A 17,310-nucleotide genomic window follows, 5' to 3' on the forward strand; every position below is an offset into this window, starting at 1 on the left:
ATGCACCGAATGTCCGCCTGTCAAACAGGCGAGCGTCCTTGTGCTTCCCCTCTGACTGCGCCGTGCATAGCAAAATTGGTTGACTGCGGGACTTTTCAAAAGCTCGCCATCTGCTTCCCGCATTAATTTCGCCTCTCGTGCCGTCGTATCGAAACACTGCACTGCGAGTCAGCTCACGGCCACATTCGCCTCCCCGTGTCGGCTGTCGTGTTCCAATGCCTGAACACTTGTATAATAAACAGCAAGCCGCCTCTATCAGAACTTCACCCAGGCTTCCTGCAGCCATTTTCTATTCTAGTGAGCTCCGGCACAAAAAAAATTGCAATGACCCGCTTGCAGCAGACTTGTCTCTGCTTGTGTACGTATGTGTGTAAGTGCTTGTGTCATCCCTCAACCGTGACCGACGCGCGGTTTTATACAACACGCGGAGACACATTCCAGTGAGCTCACGCTTGACAGGTGGAGGTGTAAAAAAACAAAACAAAAAAGTACATTATTTGCAATGCGATAATGTAAACAATATAGCTAGCTTCATATAGTCCGCCGGGGTTAGAGCGCCTCATTGTCCGCCGTGAGTGCGCGCAGGTCACATAGAGAAGGCGTACGCGCAACTTTATTTTATTCATGTTCGATGTGGTAGCCACCGTGTGGACAGCGGCTTTGCATTTAGAACGCCTCGTCGTTGCGGTGTGGAAAAGGTGGCCCGCACAACCCCGTAGATTTAATTTTTCACCATTTTTAAGCCTCATTTTGTTCATCAAACCAACTTGATACGGTTGTTAACAACTTCTCTGTGCTATATTTTTGTGTTGACTTTAACAGGGGCTCGAAGTGACGTTCACTCTTTTGGAGCACGATGGCCACACTCCTTTGGAATGTTCCAGTAAGTTCTCATGTAAAATCAAGCAGTACACGTTTGTTCTTGCTTCCTTGCGTTCTGTTTTCTCAGTGTTGATGGGGTTTAGTGAGCCAGCGCGCTTACGTTCATTATTTAGAGATTCTCATGTCGGCTCGGGAGTGGTAATTGGACACACGCTCGTGACTAATTCTCTCGGCTGCGTCTCAATCCTCTGTTCGGGTCTAAAACGCAAACCTCCCCGCGCAACCTCTCTGTTTTGCCTCCCGTTGCCATGACAGCTCGTGTCACAGTCGCAGGCGGCTAATTAAGTGAATTTATCACGGTGGAACCAACAGGAGGAGGGGGGGGGGATGTCTTGCATAGCATGGCTGCGCTCTTTACTTGTGTTTGGCCTGCACTTGCTTATGAAACATACTCCAACATGAGTCTTTGCACTCATGCTCGCTTTGAGGTGGAGCCAGTCAAAGTGAAGATTTGAGAAGTCACCTGCTCGAAAAGCTGCCACGGGGCAGAAAGCCCAGTGACCCGTGTGCTGTTAAATGGAATTTTAATTGGTCATTAAAACCACACGTGGACGCCATTTTGATATTTCATCGCTCGCCCTCGGAAGTTTGCACCGTGTTGGTTATTGGGCTGCTGTTCGGTAATGCGTCCTTGAATCACATTACGTGGTGAAATATCGTGCCGCATTTAGACTACCGCAAGGGAAAGGTAAATTGGAATGTGGAATGGCGCAATATTTTTGTCCGTTTAGCATGTGGGCGTAAATGAGCCATCTTAGTTGTAGCGTTGACTGTAGCATCTTCCTTCCGGAGCTCGTGACAATCATCTGTTGCCTGCAATGTATTCCCAGCGGACCGCACCGCCCACTCTGAAGCCTCCAAACTCTCACACCCATCATCCTCAACTCCCAGCGGCTTTCCAGATTTATTGCCCCCCCCCTTTTTTTTTTTAAATTTCCTCTTGCTTGTTTTCTTCTTCCTCCTTTGTCTTTTTTGTTCCCCTTGCCTCCCAACGCACACACGATTGCGTCCATGTTACCCTGCGGCGTGAATTTAATCACAACTGCACCGCCACCTCTTGTCGCCGGGGGAGTGAGCGTGCTCGTGTATGTGCTGGGGAGGGGGTGGGGGGGGGGTTGGAGGGGTTTTACGGCAGTTGAACGCAAGCCCACTCGGTGTAAACAGCGCGATTAGTGGTTAATATCCCCCGCCGTGTGAACGCATCCAACAGGTTCCACGCCGCAGCTCTCGTATCCGCGCGCACACCTGCGGCTTCACGTGGGAACCGCCGATAATTGAGTCTGCTCGAAACGTGACAGAGGTTTTACGTGCACATATTGTGTGTTGGAACGAAGTTTATGAATGACAATCAGGCATTAGGGCGTACTCAGTCATTTAGTTTTTTTTTAATATTGCACAAGATGGCAGCGCATAGTGTACTATAGACACATGAGGAAGAGTTTCAGAACAAGCTCGGTAAGCTGCAATATTTTTTTTTGCAGAAGATAAAGAATATATGACAAGTATAAACAGTGTAAAAATCCCCTAGCCACATTTGAGTGTCATTAGCTACAATAAAAAGTGATACTTTTCCCTTCTCTGGTTGAAAAAGTCTCTGTCCTTGTTGTTTTTGATGACCTACATTACAACTCGTGTAAAAACAAAAGGCCCCGAAATGTGTTTGGCAACATCAGTGTTTTCACACTTCCTTTATAGCCCCTTTGCGACTCTTGGCGAGAAGAACACTAACACGCCTGGAGACAACCTCCGGCCCCACGATTTCCTCTTTGAGCGCTCCAGTGGACGCGGTCCAGGACGCCTCACCCGCAGTCTTGAAACTCTCGTTTGATGTGCGAAAGGTCATCGGCAGGGCAGCCTGTCGTCCGTTGTAAGCACATACGCTTACGCTACCTTAAAACACAATTTGGCTCGCCTACCGCATTTATTTTTGCGACGAAATGGTCCCCGGTAGGTGTGGAATCGATGACGACTCAAACTTGACCTCATGCTTCTGGCTCGACAACGTGCCGTTTGAGTCCGAGCATGTCAGCGCTCACAGCTGGCCGAAGCCCATTAAAACCGGTCATTGCATTCCTCCAAAGGTGACCCGGTGTCCAATTCCAACAAAAGGGGATGGGGGGGTCGGGGGGCTTGTAAAACATGATTTAACCCGACTGCTTTTTATTCCTCAAGCCGTTTGCTCTTGGTGGTATTCGGGGCTGGGTCAAAGCGTTTTAAGTCACCCCCGCTTCTTCCCTAAGGGCAGCAAGTTGCGCAGCAGCCCCCACCCCTCTTCCCAAACTTTTTTTTTTTTATGCATGTTTAGCCAAGCCCCCCCAAAAAAAAATTCTAGTGTCATTCATTCATTCACACACACACACACCTACCTCCTCCTCTCACACACACAGATTCATGAACGACTGCCTCACTTGGATTTAACATTTTTGTGTTTTTAGGGGATTTTTCAACCCCTGTCTGGAAGTCTTCTGGATCATTCTGATGAACTTGAGCAGAGAGGTAAGTAGAAGGCCCTTCAAAATCCATTCGCTTTGTTGCACATTAATGTGCTGATTTAACAAGCCAAGTGTTAATCTTTTTACAGCAGTGCGTAGTTTAAGCTCATTATATTCTTTTTTTTTTTTGTGTGATTATAGATGCACTTGCACGTCTTGCACGCCTGCACTACTGCAAACACGTTGTTGTCTGTGTTGCTCGGCTGCTCCTTCAAACTTTCTGCTTTAGGCTTTCAAAATCTGAATTACATCGCCGTCGTCTTTTCCTTTTTTTTTTTTTCTGCCACTAACCGTCTTGCGGGGATAATCCATTCCGAAAGGTGGCGAGGTGGAAAATGCCATTATGGAGAAAGAGCTGACGTACGGCTACACTCGCAAGGCCGCCGCCGTGTGCGAGAGCAGGAGAGAGAGAAAGAAAGACTGAGCGAGAAAGAAGCAGATAACACCGAGTGAGTCCGTGAAGTTCGTTTTGTAATATTGTTTAATCTTCTCGTGGCGGTGATAAACGCCAAGTGTTGCGCCACCACGTTGTTAATATGAACCACGGCGGCCGTTTTTGATTGTGGCTGTCGGTTGCCCCTGTGCTTGAGACACGACTAAGGCCACAAAAGTAAAAAAAACCACCGCAGCATTTTGTGGCATATTTAAGCGTGCCGGCTGTCATTCATAAAATCCTCCACACCTGACTGGCTGCTCTCTGCGCGAATAAGATACATGCAGAGACATATCTGCATCGGTATGCGAGGAAGGAGGTGAAGTGAGGAGTTGCGCGGGACCTGCCAGCCCGCTCTGGCTCGCACAGGTTGTAAATGTCATCCAGCCTTCAAGCCAGGCGGTCAAAGCACGGCGAGGAATTTCCCCGAATGGCTCCCCCATCGAGCCCGATCACTTTTTATGGCACTTTTACGCTCGTGTTAATCGGCCGAGGCGGACCGACATCTGATTTCGTAGGCTTGAATCACATCCATCCATCCATCCATTTTCTGAACCGCCTAATCCTCACTAGGGTCGCGGGGGGTGCTGGAGCCTATCCCAGCCGTCTTCAGGCAGTAGGCGGGGGACACCCTGGATCAGTTGCCAGCCAATCGCAGGGCACACAGAAACGAACAACCATTCGCACTCACACTCACACCTAGGGACAATTTAGAGTGTTCAATCAGCCTGCCACGCATGTTTTTGGAATGTGGGAGGAAACCGGAGCACCCGGAGAAAACCCACGCAGGCCCGGGGAGAACATGCAAACTCCACACAGGGAGGCCGCAGCTGGAATCGAACCCGGTACCTCTGCACTGTGAAGCCCACGTGCTAACCACTGGACTAACGGGCCGCCTTGAATCACAGAACACAATATTTTTTGGGCCCTTGAAAGATTTTTTTTTTTGTCAGTTATGTCGTCCAATTGTCTCAAGAGACACCCGGTACTCTCCTGAAGTTAAGTAAAACAATCGCGGCGCTATCTTGGACGTTCTTGTTGTCTGTTCATTCAGATTTGTCACGCTTGTGTGCATCATCTTCTCGGGGAAATAATGAAGCTGTCAGTCTGCTCGAGCTCAGGCGATATGACCGCACACGTCGTCCTATTTTCATTCACAAAAGAAAACACTCCATTTTTAGACATGCATGAAATCCCAAGCACATCCGTTATCATCATCAAACATCCTCCATCGGGAAATGTGAAACATTGTGCCTGAATATTACCCCTGCCTTGCCACAAAAAAAAAAAGGCTCAGTCGAGTCCACCTCTGCAATGTGAGATGTCCCCTTTTAGATTATTGGGGTCATAAATTCCAAACGGCGGGTTGGTTTAGACGCTGCAGTAATTGCCTCTGATAGCTGCCACAGAATCAAATGATTTAAAAAGCTGCTGTGTGAGACTTATACACCTTTTAGCACACCGTTGGAATGTGCTGAAAAACAATCTTTATATTATCTTCTCGCCAATATGTAATAAATAGATCATAAATAGTGTGCGATTTCCATGCCACGCGCGTTTGCCGGGGTGCCCGACTCCCAGCAAGTTAAACACAATGTTTAAAAAAAAAAAAAAAAATGGCTGCTCATGTTTTATCTCTCTTTGACTTTCCCTGTCTCAGATAAGAGGGAAGAAGCCCTGGAATTGATGATCCCCGGAGCGCCGTCCTGGAAGGGGATTTGTGAGGCGAGGCGGGCGGGAGGAGGAGCCGGGTGATCGGAACGGTGCGGAGAGGACGAGCGGGAGAAGAGTATGGGCCGCTCTCCCGTGTGCAGGGTTCTCCTGTTGCTTTGCCTCCTGTGTCGTCGGAGCGTCACGGCACAAGCCGAGGGTATGACATCACTCTTCCCCTGCCTCGGTGAAAAGTAACACGCAGGCTCAATTGGGATCAATAAAACGGCCGCCTTATTTAACTCTCCTTGCTCCGTTTTGATTGCACACCTCATTTCAGGACACACCATTTAAAAAGTGCTTGAGGAGGTGGGCCAAGCGCCTGCGTAGCGTGCGGTGTTTACTTTAGTATTCTAAGCGCTCCTCGTCGCTGTGCTAAAGTTTTAGTGCCGGAGTGTTTGGAATATTGATGCTCTTTTTGGGCTGACTTGTGTGTCAATAAGCATTCGTGGGAGTTTGTGGAGCTCGCTGCAGATGTGAACAGGCGCACGTGATGAGGCAAGACTGCCATCTAGTGGCAAGACGAGTATGAAGCTGTTGGGAGATTCAGCAGCTTGGGACATTCTGTGAAATTATTTTTTTTGGGGGTTCAAATTTAAATTTGACTGTTTATACTTGTCATATATTCTTTATCCTCTGCAAATTTAAAATGCTGGCTTTGGTTTTTTTTTCCCCCTCATTCAAAGCCTCTAGCTAAATTTCGTTTGTATCTCTGGTAGCCTGCAGGACGGTGGTGCAAGCAGACATCGTTTTCCTGGTGGACGAGTCTTGGAGCGTCGGCACAGGTGGCTTCTCCGCGATAAAAGACTTCATCTCGGAGATGCTCTCCTCTTTCAAGGACAGCCCCGTGGGAGCCGAGGGCGTCCGTTTTGGAGTCACCGTCTTTGGGGACGTCCCCAGGTAAAAGTCAACATGCGACGCGTGTCATTTTTCAATCGCGCCCAGCTTCCCGTTTTTGCTCCCAGGATGCGAATCGCCTTGACGGACTACAGCTCCCTGGAGGAGGTGCTCGGGGCGGTCAGTATGCTTCCTTATGAAGGCGGAGCCAGGAAGATGGGCGCCGCCCTGCAATTTCTCGTACACCACGTTTTCAGCGCCTCCATCAGTCGCGACCACGCACCCAAGGTACTTTGTGAAGCCACCATAATTAAGTACAACACATACATTGGCAAAGCAATGTAAGGACATCCATTTTTAGATAGCATAAAAATAAAAAATGAAAAAGAAGCGCTTTAAAGTCAGCCGCCTGCGCCAGACGGCAACTAAACTTGTCAAGTGATAAAATGTGAAGTATTTTCCCTCTCTATCAGTGGCGGGGAGACTCCAAGTAACGCTGCCGGTTAGCATTCCCATCAACCCGCTATCTTCTGAGTGTGCGTGTGAATAATTTTGCACTTGACGTGGGAAGGCAGCGGGGAGAGGATTAGGTTGATATATTGAATTTGTACCGGCGGGGCGCATGCGAGCGGCAGCCGCAATCTCGTATTGATGCTGTCCTGCCTCCTCTTTCTTCTTCTTTCTTGAACTTTCCGTGAACTTTGCTTAATTTTTATGAATGAGCAAATAGCTCGTCTCGGTCGCATGCGTGCATCCCGCTTGTTCTTTTCGCTTGATTTATTCAATTATGAATTCAATTATAAACTAAACCATGAACAAATCTGTGTGGGGTCGGGGGGGCTTTAATGAGTGTGATGCTGTTTTTAAATTACTTTTTCTTTTTCTCCCAAACAGTGGTGTATTAATTATTTAGCTACTTAACTGTGCAAATGTTTAAACTGTAGAATGGATTGGAACAGTAAAACAAACAGTCTCTAAATCTTGATGGGACTTTAATCTTTTTTGTTTAATTGAGCTGAAATACATGCTGTGTTTCTGGAAATTGGAACAAGGACATTTTCATCGGGAATACAGCGGTGCCCAGATACGAGCCGCTGTTCAGCCGATTTTCGACTCTTTGACAGTTTAACATGACTGCGCTCAAGCAGCAATTTGGCAAAAAGTAGACAACTTGTCAAAAACAAAAATTCCAAACTGTTGATTGCCTCTCCCAATTAGTTTATTATCAAACCAAACATAAAGCAGAGACAATTGTACAGTATATCTATTTAGCTTCATGCTCACAAACAATGCAGAACGCCACAGACGGGCTAGCAAAAAGCTACAGTTTCGCGTTGTCATAATCCTTCAAGCGGCAGATACACTCACAGGTATTCTTTATCCTCTGCGAAGAACGACTATGACTGCAGATTACTGGAGAGAGACCATCTCTCTCTATATCCAAAAGTCTGCATTATACATGTTCACTTATTTTCGGTGTGATTTTTACGATGTGTTAATTAAATAAAACACTATTTTGTAGCATGTTCATGCTACAAATTCAACTTGTGTCACAGGGTACACCTGAATACACCCTTGACCGCCTGCGCTTTCTCTTTAGGTGGCCATTTTGATCACAAACGGCCCTTCGGACGACCCCTTTGACGCCGCCGCCAAAGAAGTGGCCGACAATGGGATTTCGCTTTACGCTGTCGGTGAGTCCGGATTGTGAATTCGCTCAACATCCCCACTGCAGCGGTCCTTGCAGATCTTACCCGGGTGGCCGCCGTCTCACCCGCTGTCAGAAATTCATGCCCTGTACAGTTGCGATTGGATTCTTCCCCGGAACCTTGTGATTGTGCGAGAATCATATTTGCACTCGCGCAAATATATAGAATCCATATGCAGCACACTCTCTCGCCACAATATTTGGTCAAGCGCGCCTCCATATGTATTGCTGAAGAAGTGCTTCATTCAACCGTCCGTCCACTTGCACTCCTTTCCCTCACATGCGCAGCGGCCACGCATACATTTCGCTCCCCTTGCTGCGAGCGCTGCAATAATTATACCACACATTAGCAAATCGCTCTCTAATTGCGCCCATTATTCACCGGCCGATTCATCTGTACACCTCTGACACCCGAGTGGCGCTCCTCTTATTCATCACCACCGCGGCGAAGCAAACCTGCATGTCAACAAACATCAAAAAGCAAACGACAAGTCTCGACAGTACGGACTTCATGAGTCAGTGCCTCAGGGCAAATCGGTGAAATCATGCTGGAAGCAATCGAAAGACTCCTTTGAACATTCATGTGCACAAATAATCGAAATAAACAGCGTTTAAACGCGTACGCCCGAGTCAGCTGTAGAAAATCTGCTGTTTGGTTGTTTATTTGATGGCTGAGGGCTCTGCACGGACTTCACCAGTGAAGCAATTGAAAATGCCACAGGTCCCCCTAGTGGAAGAAACTATGTAGTGCCAAAATAGTGATCCGTATGCTTTTTGTGTTCAGGCGTGAGGGGAGCCGATCAGGCCGAGCTGAGGACAATGGTTTCCCAGCCGCACGAGGAGCACCTCTTGATGGGTGCTGACTTCCCCCTGCTGGAGGCCGTCCTCCCCAAATTGTCTCGCCGAGTGTGTTTCACCGCCTCCGAGCCGCCGCGCCCTGTCAAAATGTTTCAGCCCGGTGAGAAAGACGTGCATCGCAACAAAAATACAATTCATAAAATGAACGTATATGAACGTGCTTTTCTCTTTTTGGAATCTATTTCCCGGACTCCTTGCGTCCAGTCAAAGAGCCCATTTTGGGTCCAAGAGATCTGCGGGTGAGCGAGCTGGCCTACGGCTCCCTCAGACTGACGTGGACGGCGGCCACGGGGGACGTCGCGGGCTACCGACTCACGGTCATCCCTCTCAGCTACCGAGGACAACCCGATTATGCGCAGCAGAGACAGGTGAGAGACGTGGGAACAGTCCGCACATCTCGGCCAGATATTTATTTTGGCCTCTGCTCCCTTAAGATTGGTCTTAAGGCAGACGTGACGACCATCGTGGTGACAGAGCTCAACCCAAAGACGTCGTATTCCCTGACTGTGTCCGCCATATATCCCAGTCTCATCGGAGAGTCTGCAACGACGACTGCCCAGACGAGTAAGTGGTAAAATCGCCAAATGTCACTTTACGCCATGAGCACCAAATCTCGTTTTTCAGCGCCGTTGCCTCAAGTGTTAAATTTCCGAGTTATCGAAGAGGGTCTTTTCTCGCTACGTCTGGGCTGGACGCCTCCTCTCAAGAAGCTCGACGGATTCAGGGTTCTCATCCCAAGACGTACGAAAACAACACGCATTGTGATTGACGCCGCTTGTATTTTCTATGGAGTGACATTGCCCGGTTTCTCAAATGCAGCCGACCGACCGGGCTTCGTGTACGAGCAGCTGCTCCCAGGAGATGCCTCCTCACATGTGATTGACAGCCTGGAGGAGGACAAAAAGTACAACATCAGTATTTCGGCGGTTTACCCGCAGGGGCTGAGTGAACCTGTTTCCGTCGTGGGAAAGACATGTAACTATTATTACGTCTGAATTCCATGACAATAATTACCATGCTTGGCAATAAATGTCACGAGATAAAAGAAAATGTACCGGGTATACAAATTTTACCCTTGGTGTGACGCAATGCTTTTTAAACCACAATTCCGTTGTAGTATTGCAACGTGTCCACAAGAGGGTAATGTTGCTCTATGCCAGATTTCTGATTTTTCTTTTTTCTTTTCATTCATCATGTTAGTCCAAAAGACGCAGCTTTATGTTCTCTGATCATATATTTATTTATGTATATTTTAACATCCTCTTTTTTTTGTTGGTTGGATTTGTTTGTATATTTACAGTGAAGCTGGTCGCAATTCAAGAACTCCTGGTCCAGAACGCAACCACTGACACTGTGCAAGCCAAATGGACGTCAGTTAAAGGCGCCACGGGATACCGTCTCACATGGGCGTCGCCTGGTAACGCTGCCTGACAAATATGACACCACCGCCAAATTTGCTATGCCACATACAATGTGTCGGAATGCGTTGCTTTCAGAGGGCCACATCGAGAACATCAACCTCAGGGACACCTTTGACTTCTACATGATCCAGGGCCTCCACGCGGGCGCCGACTACACCATCACCATGAATCCCATCTTTGGTGATATCGAAGGGCCCGTCACCTTCGCCAAAGTCAAGACATGTAACTATACTGCTCTAGAAAGAGACCAAGCGTGATGGACTTTTCCATGTAATGAGTCCTTATCACCCCTGTCAGTGGAAAGCAGTGCGGTGCAGACCCTGAAGGTGTCAGCTGTGAGCACCAGCACCGCTGTCATCACGTGGAACAGCGTGCCTGGCGCCACTGGGTACCGACTAGCCTGGGGACCCACTATAGGTGTGTTGGAAGTTGGAATGGTCCCGGCAAGAGCTGCCTCTTATGCGTCGTGTCGTTTCTCAGAGTTTGTAGGTCGGGACCGTCCCAGGCAGGTGGCTCTGAACGGCACCACCACTGAGTACCAGCTGAAGAATGTCGCCCATGACACGGAGTACGCCCTGACTCTCTATGTGCTCTTTGGATCGGTGGTCGGGCCTGGCATCACCGCCACCTTCCGAACTTGTCAGTACCTGTGTTTTAAGATGGGTCGTCGCCCCAAATATTAGCATCAAAAGATTGATACTGATGTTTCGTCTGGTTCACTCTCAGCTCCTCTCGGTTACGTGTCCAGCTTTGAGGTAACCGCCTACACCAGCACCACCATAGAAGTGCAGTGGAGTCCAATAGTTGGCGCTACGGAGTACAAACTTTCCTGGAACACTGGTAAATGTTGTTGTCGCCGGCATCCACCTTCCCCCTCCCATGCCTGAATTTTGTCACACATGTACATCTCTACGTTTGCAGACAGCGGCAGCCCCCAGTCGCGCTACTTGGACCACAGCGTTCTCTCCTATCACATCACGGACCTGAGCCCTCACACCACCTACACCATCACAGTCCGTGCAATATACGGCAACACTGAGGGGCCTGAAATTTCCTTAACTCAAGTCACAGGTAGTGAACATCTTCCTCTTGGCCCCAGTGGAGATTTTGGCATGTAGGCCCTGCCTTGATTGCTTGTTTAATTTGGCAGCGGCTGCATTGGACTCAGAACCGCCCCAACTGGTGAAGGAAGTCAGAGTTGTGGACACTGGTGTTAATTCGGTAACCCTCTCCTGGAAACAAACACCTGGTGCAACCGGCTACAAAGTCTCCTGGATCCACTTCACGGGTGAGATTCTGTGTATATTGTGCTCAAAATTGCTGTGGTATCGCTGTGGTCGTGCTCTCGCGCGGTTTCAATCCTATTTGGCAGGCAGGTCTTTTTGTCTTGTGCTTGGTTGCTCTGAATCCCCACTCTTGCCCCGCTGTCGTTTGGTGCCCCACATGGTTCAATTTTGGGGCCCCCGGTGTTTATATTTTATTTTCTCAATTGGAAAGCAATTATACATTGGATGACAAATTGGTGCTGTGATTAAATCCAGCTTCTTTTTTTTTAACTCAAGGCAATTGGCGAGGTAAAGCCTTTCTTTTCATGACAACACTTAGTTATCCACGCCTTTGTTCCATGTAGGGGGAGAAGAGAAGTCCCATATGGTACCAGCTGGTGTTACAACCTTCACAATCCAGAACCTAGACGAGGGCTCGGCCTACAAGATCCAAGTGTCCTCCATGGCGGGCAGCCGGGAAGGAAGCTCTGTCCTGGTCACAGCACGGACCTGTGAGCCATTCTCATAAAAGTTTCTCGACATGAAGACCGTAACAAATACACCCTTTTAAGTTTTCTCCCATTTGCTGGACTTTAGCGGACCTACCAAAAGTGACTGGCTTCTCGGCAATAAACACGACAGACAGCAGCACTGTTCTGAGCTGGAACCGAGTGGCGGGTGTCTCCGGGTACCGTCTAAGCTGGAGGCACATCTCAGGTCTGGAGCCATCAACGTGTCATTCTGATGTGCTGTACTCATCCTTTTTTTTATTGTGCCTTACTCATCTTACAGTTTTCTCTGAGTGTTGTTTTGTCTCTAAATCGATATTCAAATCGTCCCCCAGAGTTTGAAGCTGATATGCTTTGCATGTCATGTTGATGCAATGAGTGTATTGAATTGCAGGGTAAACACTCTCAAGCGAATTTGATTTTGTCACATTCTCCTTTCATTGTCTTTGTCTGTATTTTGGCAGGAGCTTTTAATAACCGGTAAACCCCCCCAAAAAAGATGAAGCTAATTGCCTCTGGAGAAATGTAAAATAATGACATGTGTTCTGTTTCAGTGTTTGAGACCAAAAAAGAGACGCTGGGTCTTAGTTTCACCTCCTTTAAAGTCGGTGACCTCCTGTATGGCAGAACATATATTTTCTCCATTCGGCCTTTGTATGGGCAAATGGAGGGACCGGTCAGCACCGTATACCAGAGGATTGGTAAGGAAGTCTCATGAGACTCGTGGACTTTTTTTTTTTTAATGTAATGATTGCATATTTCGCTACCGTGCATCTCAGTGGGACAGCATCCTTCGACGTCGCAGCCAACAACGTTGGCCCCGTATGTCACAGCCAGCACCTCAACCCTCCAGATAAGCACTCGAAGCACTGAGCACCCTATTGTGCAGCCCATTACAACAGTGAAGACGACCCCAGTTCATCCAACAGCGGCCTCCCCGCAGTTCACACCGCCACGCGCAGTCACTCCTACTCCATCAAGAGCAGGTATTTTATTTCGGCCCTCATCATGCTCCGATTGCCGACTCACATATTTGGCCTTTTTGCCAGAGTGCGGCCGGAGCAAAGTGGACATTGTGTTCCTGGTAGATGAGTCGTCCAGCATCGGCGCCAACAACTTCGACAAGATGAAGGACTTCATATTCCGGGTGGTGACCTACTTCCCGGTCATCGGCCCCGAAGGCACGCAGGTTAGTGTCCGCTAACCGAACGGCACTTCATCCAGCTCAAATGGTAGTAATAACGAACATAATCAGGTTGAAATTCTCTCTTCTGCCTTTCCAGATAGCCGTGGTTCATTTCAGCGATGAGCCTCGAATTGAATTCCGACTCAATGATCACAAAGACCGGAACGCCGTGCTTTGGGCACTCACGGGGTTACGCTACGGAGGGGGCAACACCAAGACAGGTTTGCGCCGCACAAATCACCAACCGCGCATTTGGAGGAATCGAATTTCTCGAACTTTGATGCCCGTCTAAACGCAGGGAAGGGCATCAGCTATGTCCTGCAGGAAATGTTTCAGGAGTCTCTGGGCATGAGGCAGGATGTCGCCCATGTTCTGGTGCTGATAACAGACGGCAGGGCTCAGGACAACGTGGAGCCCCCCTCCAGGATCGCCCGCGCTCTTGGTCAGTCAAAAGTCCCATCTGGGTTTCAAGCTTCATCCTCTTTACCATTTAAATCTGAACGTTACATTTCACGCAGGCGTCAGCATCCTGGCGGTGGGCGTCGCCAATGCCGACCTGCAGGAGTTGCGTAAAGTCGCGGCCCCCGGCAGGTACAAGAACGTCTTCTACTCGCCGACCTTTGACGACTTTCCCTCCGTCGAGAGAGAATTCATCGGGAGCGTCTGCGGCGAGGAGCTGCGCTCCGAGTTCAAGCTGCGCCTGGATGAGGAGGTGAAAGGAGAACGTTTCATTTTTGGGCTGGTGTATCACTTCAGTTCCCCCATGATTTTTTATTTATTTATTATTATTTTTTGGGGGACTCAGCTGGACACGCCCACTGATGACCCAACAGAGGTGGCAAAACCTCAGGCCCCCTGCCAATGTATCAAGGTCGGTCGATCAGGTGCAATACATCAAAGGTTTCAAGCACAATCAGTGAAAATGTCGTGAAATTGTTTTTTTTTTTCCGGTGTCTTTCCCAGGGCCAGAAAGGAGAAAGGGTGAGATTAAATTTGACAAATTTGTTGCGTGTCAAAACAATATTGATGTGTGTGGACTTTACTCTTTCAGGGCGATGGTGTAGGGGGTGGTCTGGTAAGCTTGACTCCAAATATTTTATATTTCTGATCATTTTTAACACCACCTGAGACTTTTTTTTTTGTTTGTTTGTTTTTTGGTAGCGATTCAGGCAAACTCCCGGGCACTTTGATCCTTTTACCTCGACCAAGGGAGAGAAGGGTGAAAAGGCAAGATGTGCACACTCACGGACAAATCAAATCTGGATTGTTTTTTTTATCTGGAGCGTGATGTTGTTTCATTTGATTGATATTTTCTTGCCGACGCGTCGGCCATATTGCTTTGCCAGGGACCTCCCGGAACGGACGGCATTCCTGGGCTGCCTGGACGCCCTGGGCGAACCGGACCTCCGGGTTCCGCCGGGCAACGGGTAAGTGAACTCACAAGAGAACAAACTCGGCCTAAGTTTACTTGTTTTAACACGTGTTGTCATTATTTTCTGCAATGCATCTTTTCGTCTTTTTCAGGGCACTGCAGGCATACCGGGCGATACGGTAAAACTTGATTGATGAGTAAAATGTCTTGAATGAAATGATGACTATTCTTGTCTTCTCACAGGGTCCTCGTGGTCTCACCGGTCCCAAAGGCCAGAGAGGAGAGAGAGTAAGTTTTTAGGATATTTTAATTTATTTTTTGGAACAATCATGAGGAAATCAAGATTATGTGTCTCATCACAGGGAGAGCCTGGTTACGTGATCGCCGCCCCAGATGCAAACTTTGTCCCCGGGCAAAAAGGAGAACCAGGATCCTCGGTGAGACATCCGCTCAACAGTTTTGGGAGATTTTCCCAGAAGGAATTTTGGCCTGATGAAATATAATGTGGCAGGGTCCCCAGGGACCTGCTGGTATTCCTGGACTCGTCGGAGTTCCGGGTCTGCCCGGTCCAGCGGGACCACCAGGAATATCTATCAAGGTAAGGAAAGATTAGATGTCCAGATGCCAGGTTGTAGATGTAGAGCCAATCTTATGCGTGACATCTTTTGAAGGGGGACCCTGGAGAGCCAGGAGAAAAGGTACACCAGAATTCTGCCGCTGCTTTCGTTGGACTTGAAATGACATCCTCGTATGTTCGTTTGAAAGGGTTTACGGGGGAAGCCGGGCACGAAGGGTGACACGGGAGAAGCCGGGAGCATTGTGAGTACAGATACGATCTCCCGTCAATGCGCTTTTCAAAAACGATTCATCTTTTTTTTTTCCCGTTTCCCCACCAACCGTCAAGGGTATGGCAGGGTTGCCCGGTCCAATCGGCATCAGCGGCGTACCTGGTTTACCAGGTCAGAAAGGAGAGAAGGTAAACAATGCCAACTAGCGTCATCTTGCTCTCAAAATGTGTTGACCCTTCTCGAAATGTGAACTTTTGCAGGGTGAATGCGGACAGAGCTTTTTAGGGGGCCAAGGCCTTCGCGGAGAGCCGGGGGAGAAGGTAGCACATGCAAAATTGCTCTTTTGTGCTCTCATACGCCCTCTCCTGGGTGCACACTGAATCGCTTTGCTATACCGACGCCTGCGCCATTCTTTGTTTTCTTGCGGTCATTCGTGTTCAGCATCTGCGGTGACTGGACTTTGTAGGCATTGATAAGTGGACCGCGATCCTACCATCATAGATATTTCAAGACAGTTCTGTTTTTTTTTTTTTTTTTTTGCAGGGAAACGTGGGCGTTGCGGGACCGGTCGGCCCAAAGGTACTCAATACTGACATTTCATTTTGTTTGATTTCGTTTTTATTTGGGATGATATCGTGCATCTGTCCAGGGTGAACTTGGAGAACAAGGCACTCAAGGAGCTGTCGGACCTCGGGTGCGTATGTCACGATTGACCGTCCCACCCATTCATATTTGACTTGATGCTAACAAGATTAGCGCGCAAAAAAAGCCGCTTTTTGATTTGAGCAAAATCAGACTAACTCATTGATCGCCGGTGTTTTATTTTGTTTGCAGGGTAAAAAAGGGTTCAAAGGGGAGCAAGGGGACAAGGTGAGTCCACACGCACACACGCGCTCTCATCTGTAATGCACACTAGACGGAAAAATACAAATGTCCGGATCCATTTTGTCAAAGCAAATGGCTCATCAGCCAGACTAATAGACCGAAACCCAAAGTGAGTCTCAAATGAAGGAACGCATTCCTTTTTTAGGGAGAACAAGGCGAGAGGGGGCCCAGTGGACCGCAAGGACCAACGGTGAGTGTGATGAGCGATGATGACAAAATGCACTTTATATTTGGCCAAATAGGCCGAGGCATTACGGTATGTAATCCCTTGAATCTCTGAAATTAGCCTCCGTCAGAGATGCCGGCGAAGAGCCAAATCGGCAAAGCTTCAATGGATGTCTCTCACGCGTTTTTGTCCTGCGTCACTGGATTTAATTTGAGCACACCACACACACTCCTCACCTCCCCTCCCCTCCCGGTGAGGAGGTCGTCACAAAGATGCTATCAGGCTGTTTGCTTTAATGCCCTTTTTTTGTTGAACGCTTCTTGAAAAGGTCTCCAAGATAACCGCTAATTGCGTCACCTCACACAAAATTATTTCATTTGAGATATGTTGTCATGCTATGGAAAGGTAAAATGGGCCAACCACGATGCATAAACATTTTTTTTTCCAATTATCCAGAAGCCTTTACAAAGATGATAATGCTCAGTGTTTATTATTTAGTTTGTATAATATATCGGAATGAATGTATGCACGATGTCAAAGTTATACACAGTGTGCCTTATTATTTCTTCCAGGGACCAACAGGACCGATTGGCCTTAAGGGAGATGCGGGTCCAAGAGGAGCCCCCGGCGACACTGCCGAGGGTGTAAGACTACAATTTGTAATGTTTCTTTTATTTATTTTTTTTCTTGGGTGCTGATTAGCATTGTCGTATTTGTGTCCCATCATAACAGGTCATCGGTCCAACCGGCAAAAAGGGCATCCGGGTGAGTGCTCGGCGCTGTTTGCGAAAGCGCATC

General features: G+C 48.2%; 1 protein-coding gene across 2 annotated transcripts in view; it reads left to right on the forward strand.

The window, feature by feature from the left end:
• Positions 1–17,310, forward strand: part of col7a1l (collagen type VII alpha 1-like) — a 31,839-nt gene that overhangs the window by 1,503 nt on the left and 13,026 nt on the right. The window contains exons 2-47 of one of the 2 annotated variants that reach the window (XM_052055457.1): positions 823–883; positions 3,318–3,378; positions 3,695–3,823; positions 5,468–5,677; positions 6,237–6,417; positions 6,483–6,642; positions 7,955–8,048; positions 8,847–9,020; positions 9,125–9,288; positions 9,355–9,484; positions 9,545–9,661; positions 9,740–9,895; positions 10,221–10,337; positions 10,417–10,563; positions 10,639–10,758; positions 10,822–10,980; positions 11,068–11,181; positions 11,263–11,412; positions 11,492–11,629; positions 11,972–12,118; positions 12,204–12,323; positions 12,670–12,816; positions 12,895–13,101; positions 13,165–13,304; positions 13,399–13,522; positions 13,600–13,743; positions 13,820–14,013; positions 14,107–14,172; positions 14,265–14,282; positions 14,353–14,376; positions 14,463–14,528; positions 14,648–14,728; positions 14,826–14,852; positions 14,917–14,961; positions 15,036–15,110; positions 15,185–15,271; positions 15,345–15,371; positions 15,439–15,492; positions 15,578–15,649; positions 15,722–15,781; positions 16,005–16,040; positions 16,111–16,155; positions 16,296–16,331; positions 16,492–16,536; positions 17,085–17,156; positions 17,245–17,277. In XM_052055457.1, the coding sequence (XP_051911417.1) occupies positions 5,599–5,677; positions 6,237–6,417; positions 6,483–6,642; positions 7,955–8,048; positions 8,847–9,020; positions 9,125–9,288; positions 9,355–9,484; positions 9,545–9,661; positions 9,740–9,895; positions 10,221–10,337; positions 10,417–10,563; positions 10,639–10,758; positions 10,822–10,980; positions 11,068–11,181; positions 11,263–11,412; positions 11,492–11,629; positions 11,972–12,118; positions 12,204–12,323; positions 12,670–12,816; positions 12,895–13,101; positions 13,165–13,304; positions 13,399–13,522; positions 13,600–13,743; positions 13,820–14,013; positions 14,107–14,172; positions 14,265–14,282; positions 14,353–14,376; positions 14,463–14,528; positions 14,648–14,728; positions 14,826–14,852; positions 14,917–14,961; positions 15,036–15,110; positions 15,185–15,271; positions 15,345–15,371; positions 15,439–15,492; positions 15,578–15,649; positions 15,722–15,781; positions 16,005–16,040; positions 16,111–16,155; positions 16,296–16,331; positions 16,492–16,536; positions 17,085–17,156; positions 17,245–17,277 (4,392 nt within the window). In that variant the 5' untranslated portion in view covers positions 823–883; positions 3,318–3,378; positions 3,695–3,823; positions 5,468–5,598. The remainder of the gene's footprint in view (positions 1–822; positions 884–3,317; positions 3,379–3,694; positions 3,824–5,467; positions 5,678–6,236; positions 6,418–6,482; positions 6,643–7,954; positions 8,049–8,846; positions 9,021–9,124; positions 9,289–9,354; positions 9,485–9,544; positions 9,662–9,739; positions 9,896–10,220; positions 10,338–10,416; positions 10,564–10,638; positions 10,759–10,821; positions 10,981–11,067; positions 11,182–11,262; positions 11,413–11,491; positions 11,630–11,971; positions 12,119–12,203; positions 12,324–12,669; positions 12,817–12,894; positions 13,102–13,164; positions 13,305–13,398; positions 13,523–13,599; positions 13,744–13,819; positions 14,014–14,106; positions 14,173–14,264; positions 14,283–14,352; positions 14,377–14,462; positions 14,529–14,647; positions 14,729–14,825; positions 14,853–14,916; positions 14,962–15,035; positions 15,111–15,184; positions 15,272–15,344; positions 15,372–15,438; positions 15,493–15,577; positions 15,650–15,721; positions 15,782–16,004; positions 16,041–16,110; positions 16,156–16,295; positions 16,332–16,491; positions 16,537–17,084; positions 17,157–17,244; positions 17,278–17,310) is intronic. The other variant, XM_052055456.1, reaches the window with a different exon arrangement.

Source organism: Hippocampus zosterae, chromosome 21 (genome assembly GCF_025434085.1).
Source record: "Hippocampus zosterae strain Florida chromosome 21, ASM2543408v3, whole genome shotgun sequence".
Classification (NCBI taxonomy): Eukaryota; Metazoa; Chordata; class Actinopteri; order Syngnathiformes; family Syngnathidae; genus Hippocampus; species Hippocampus zosterae.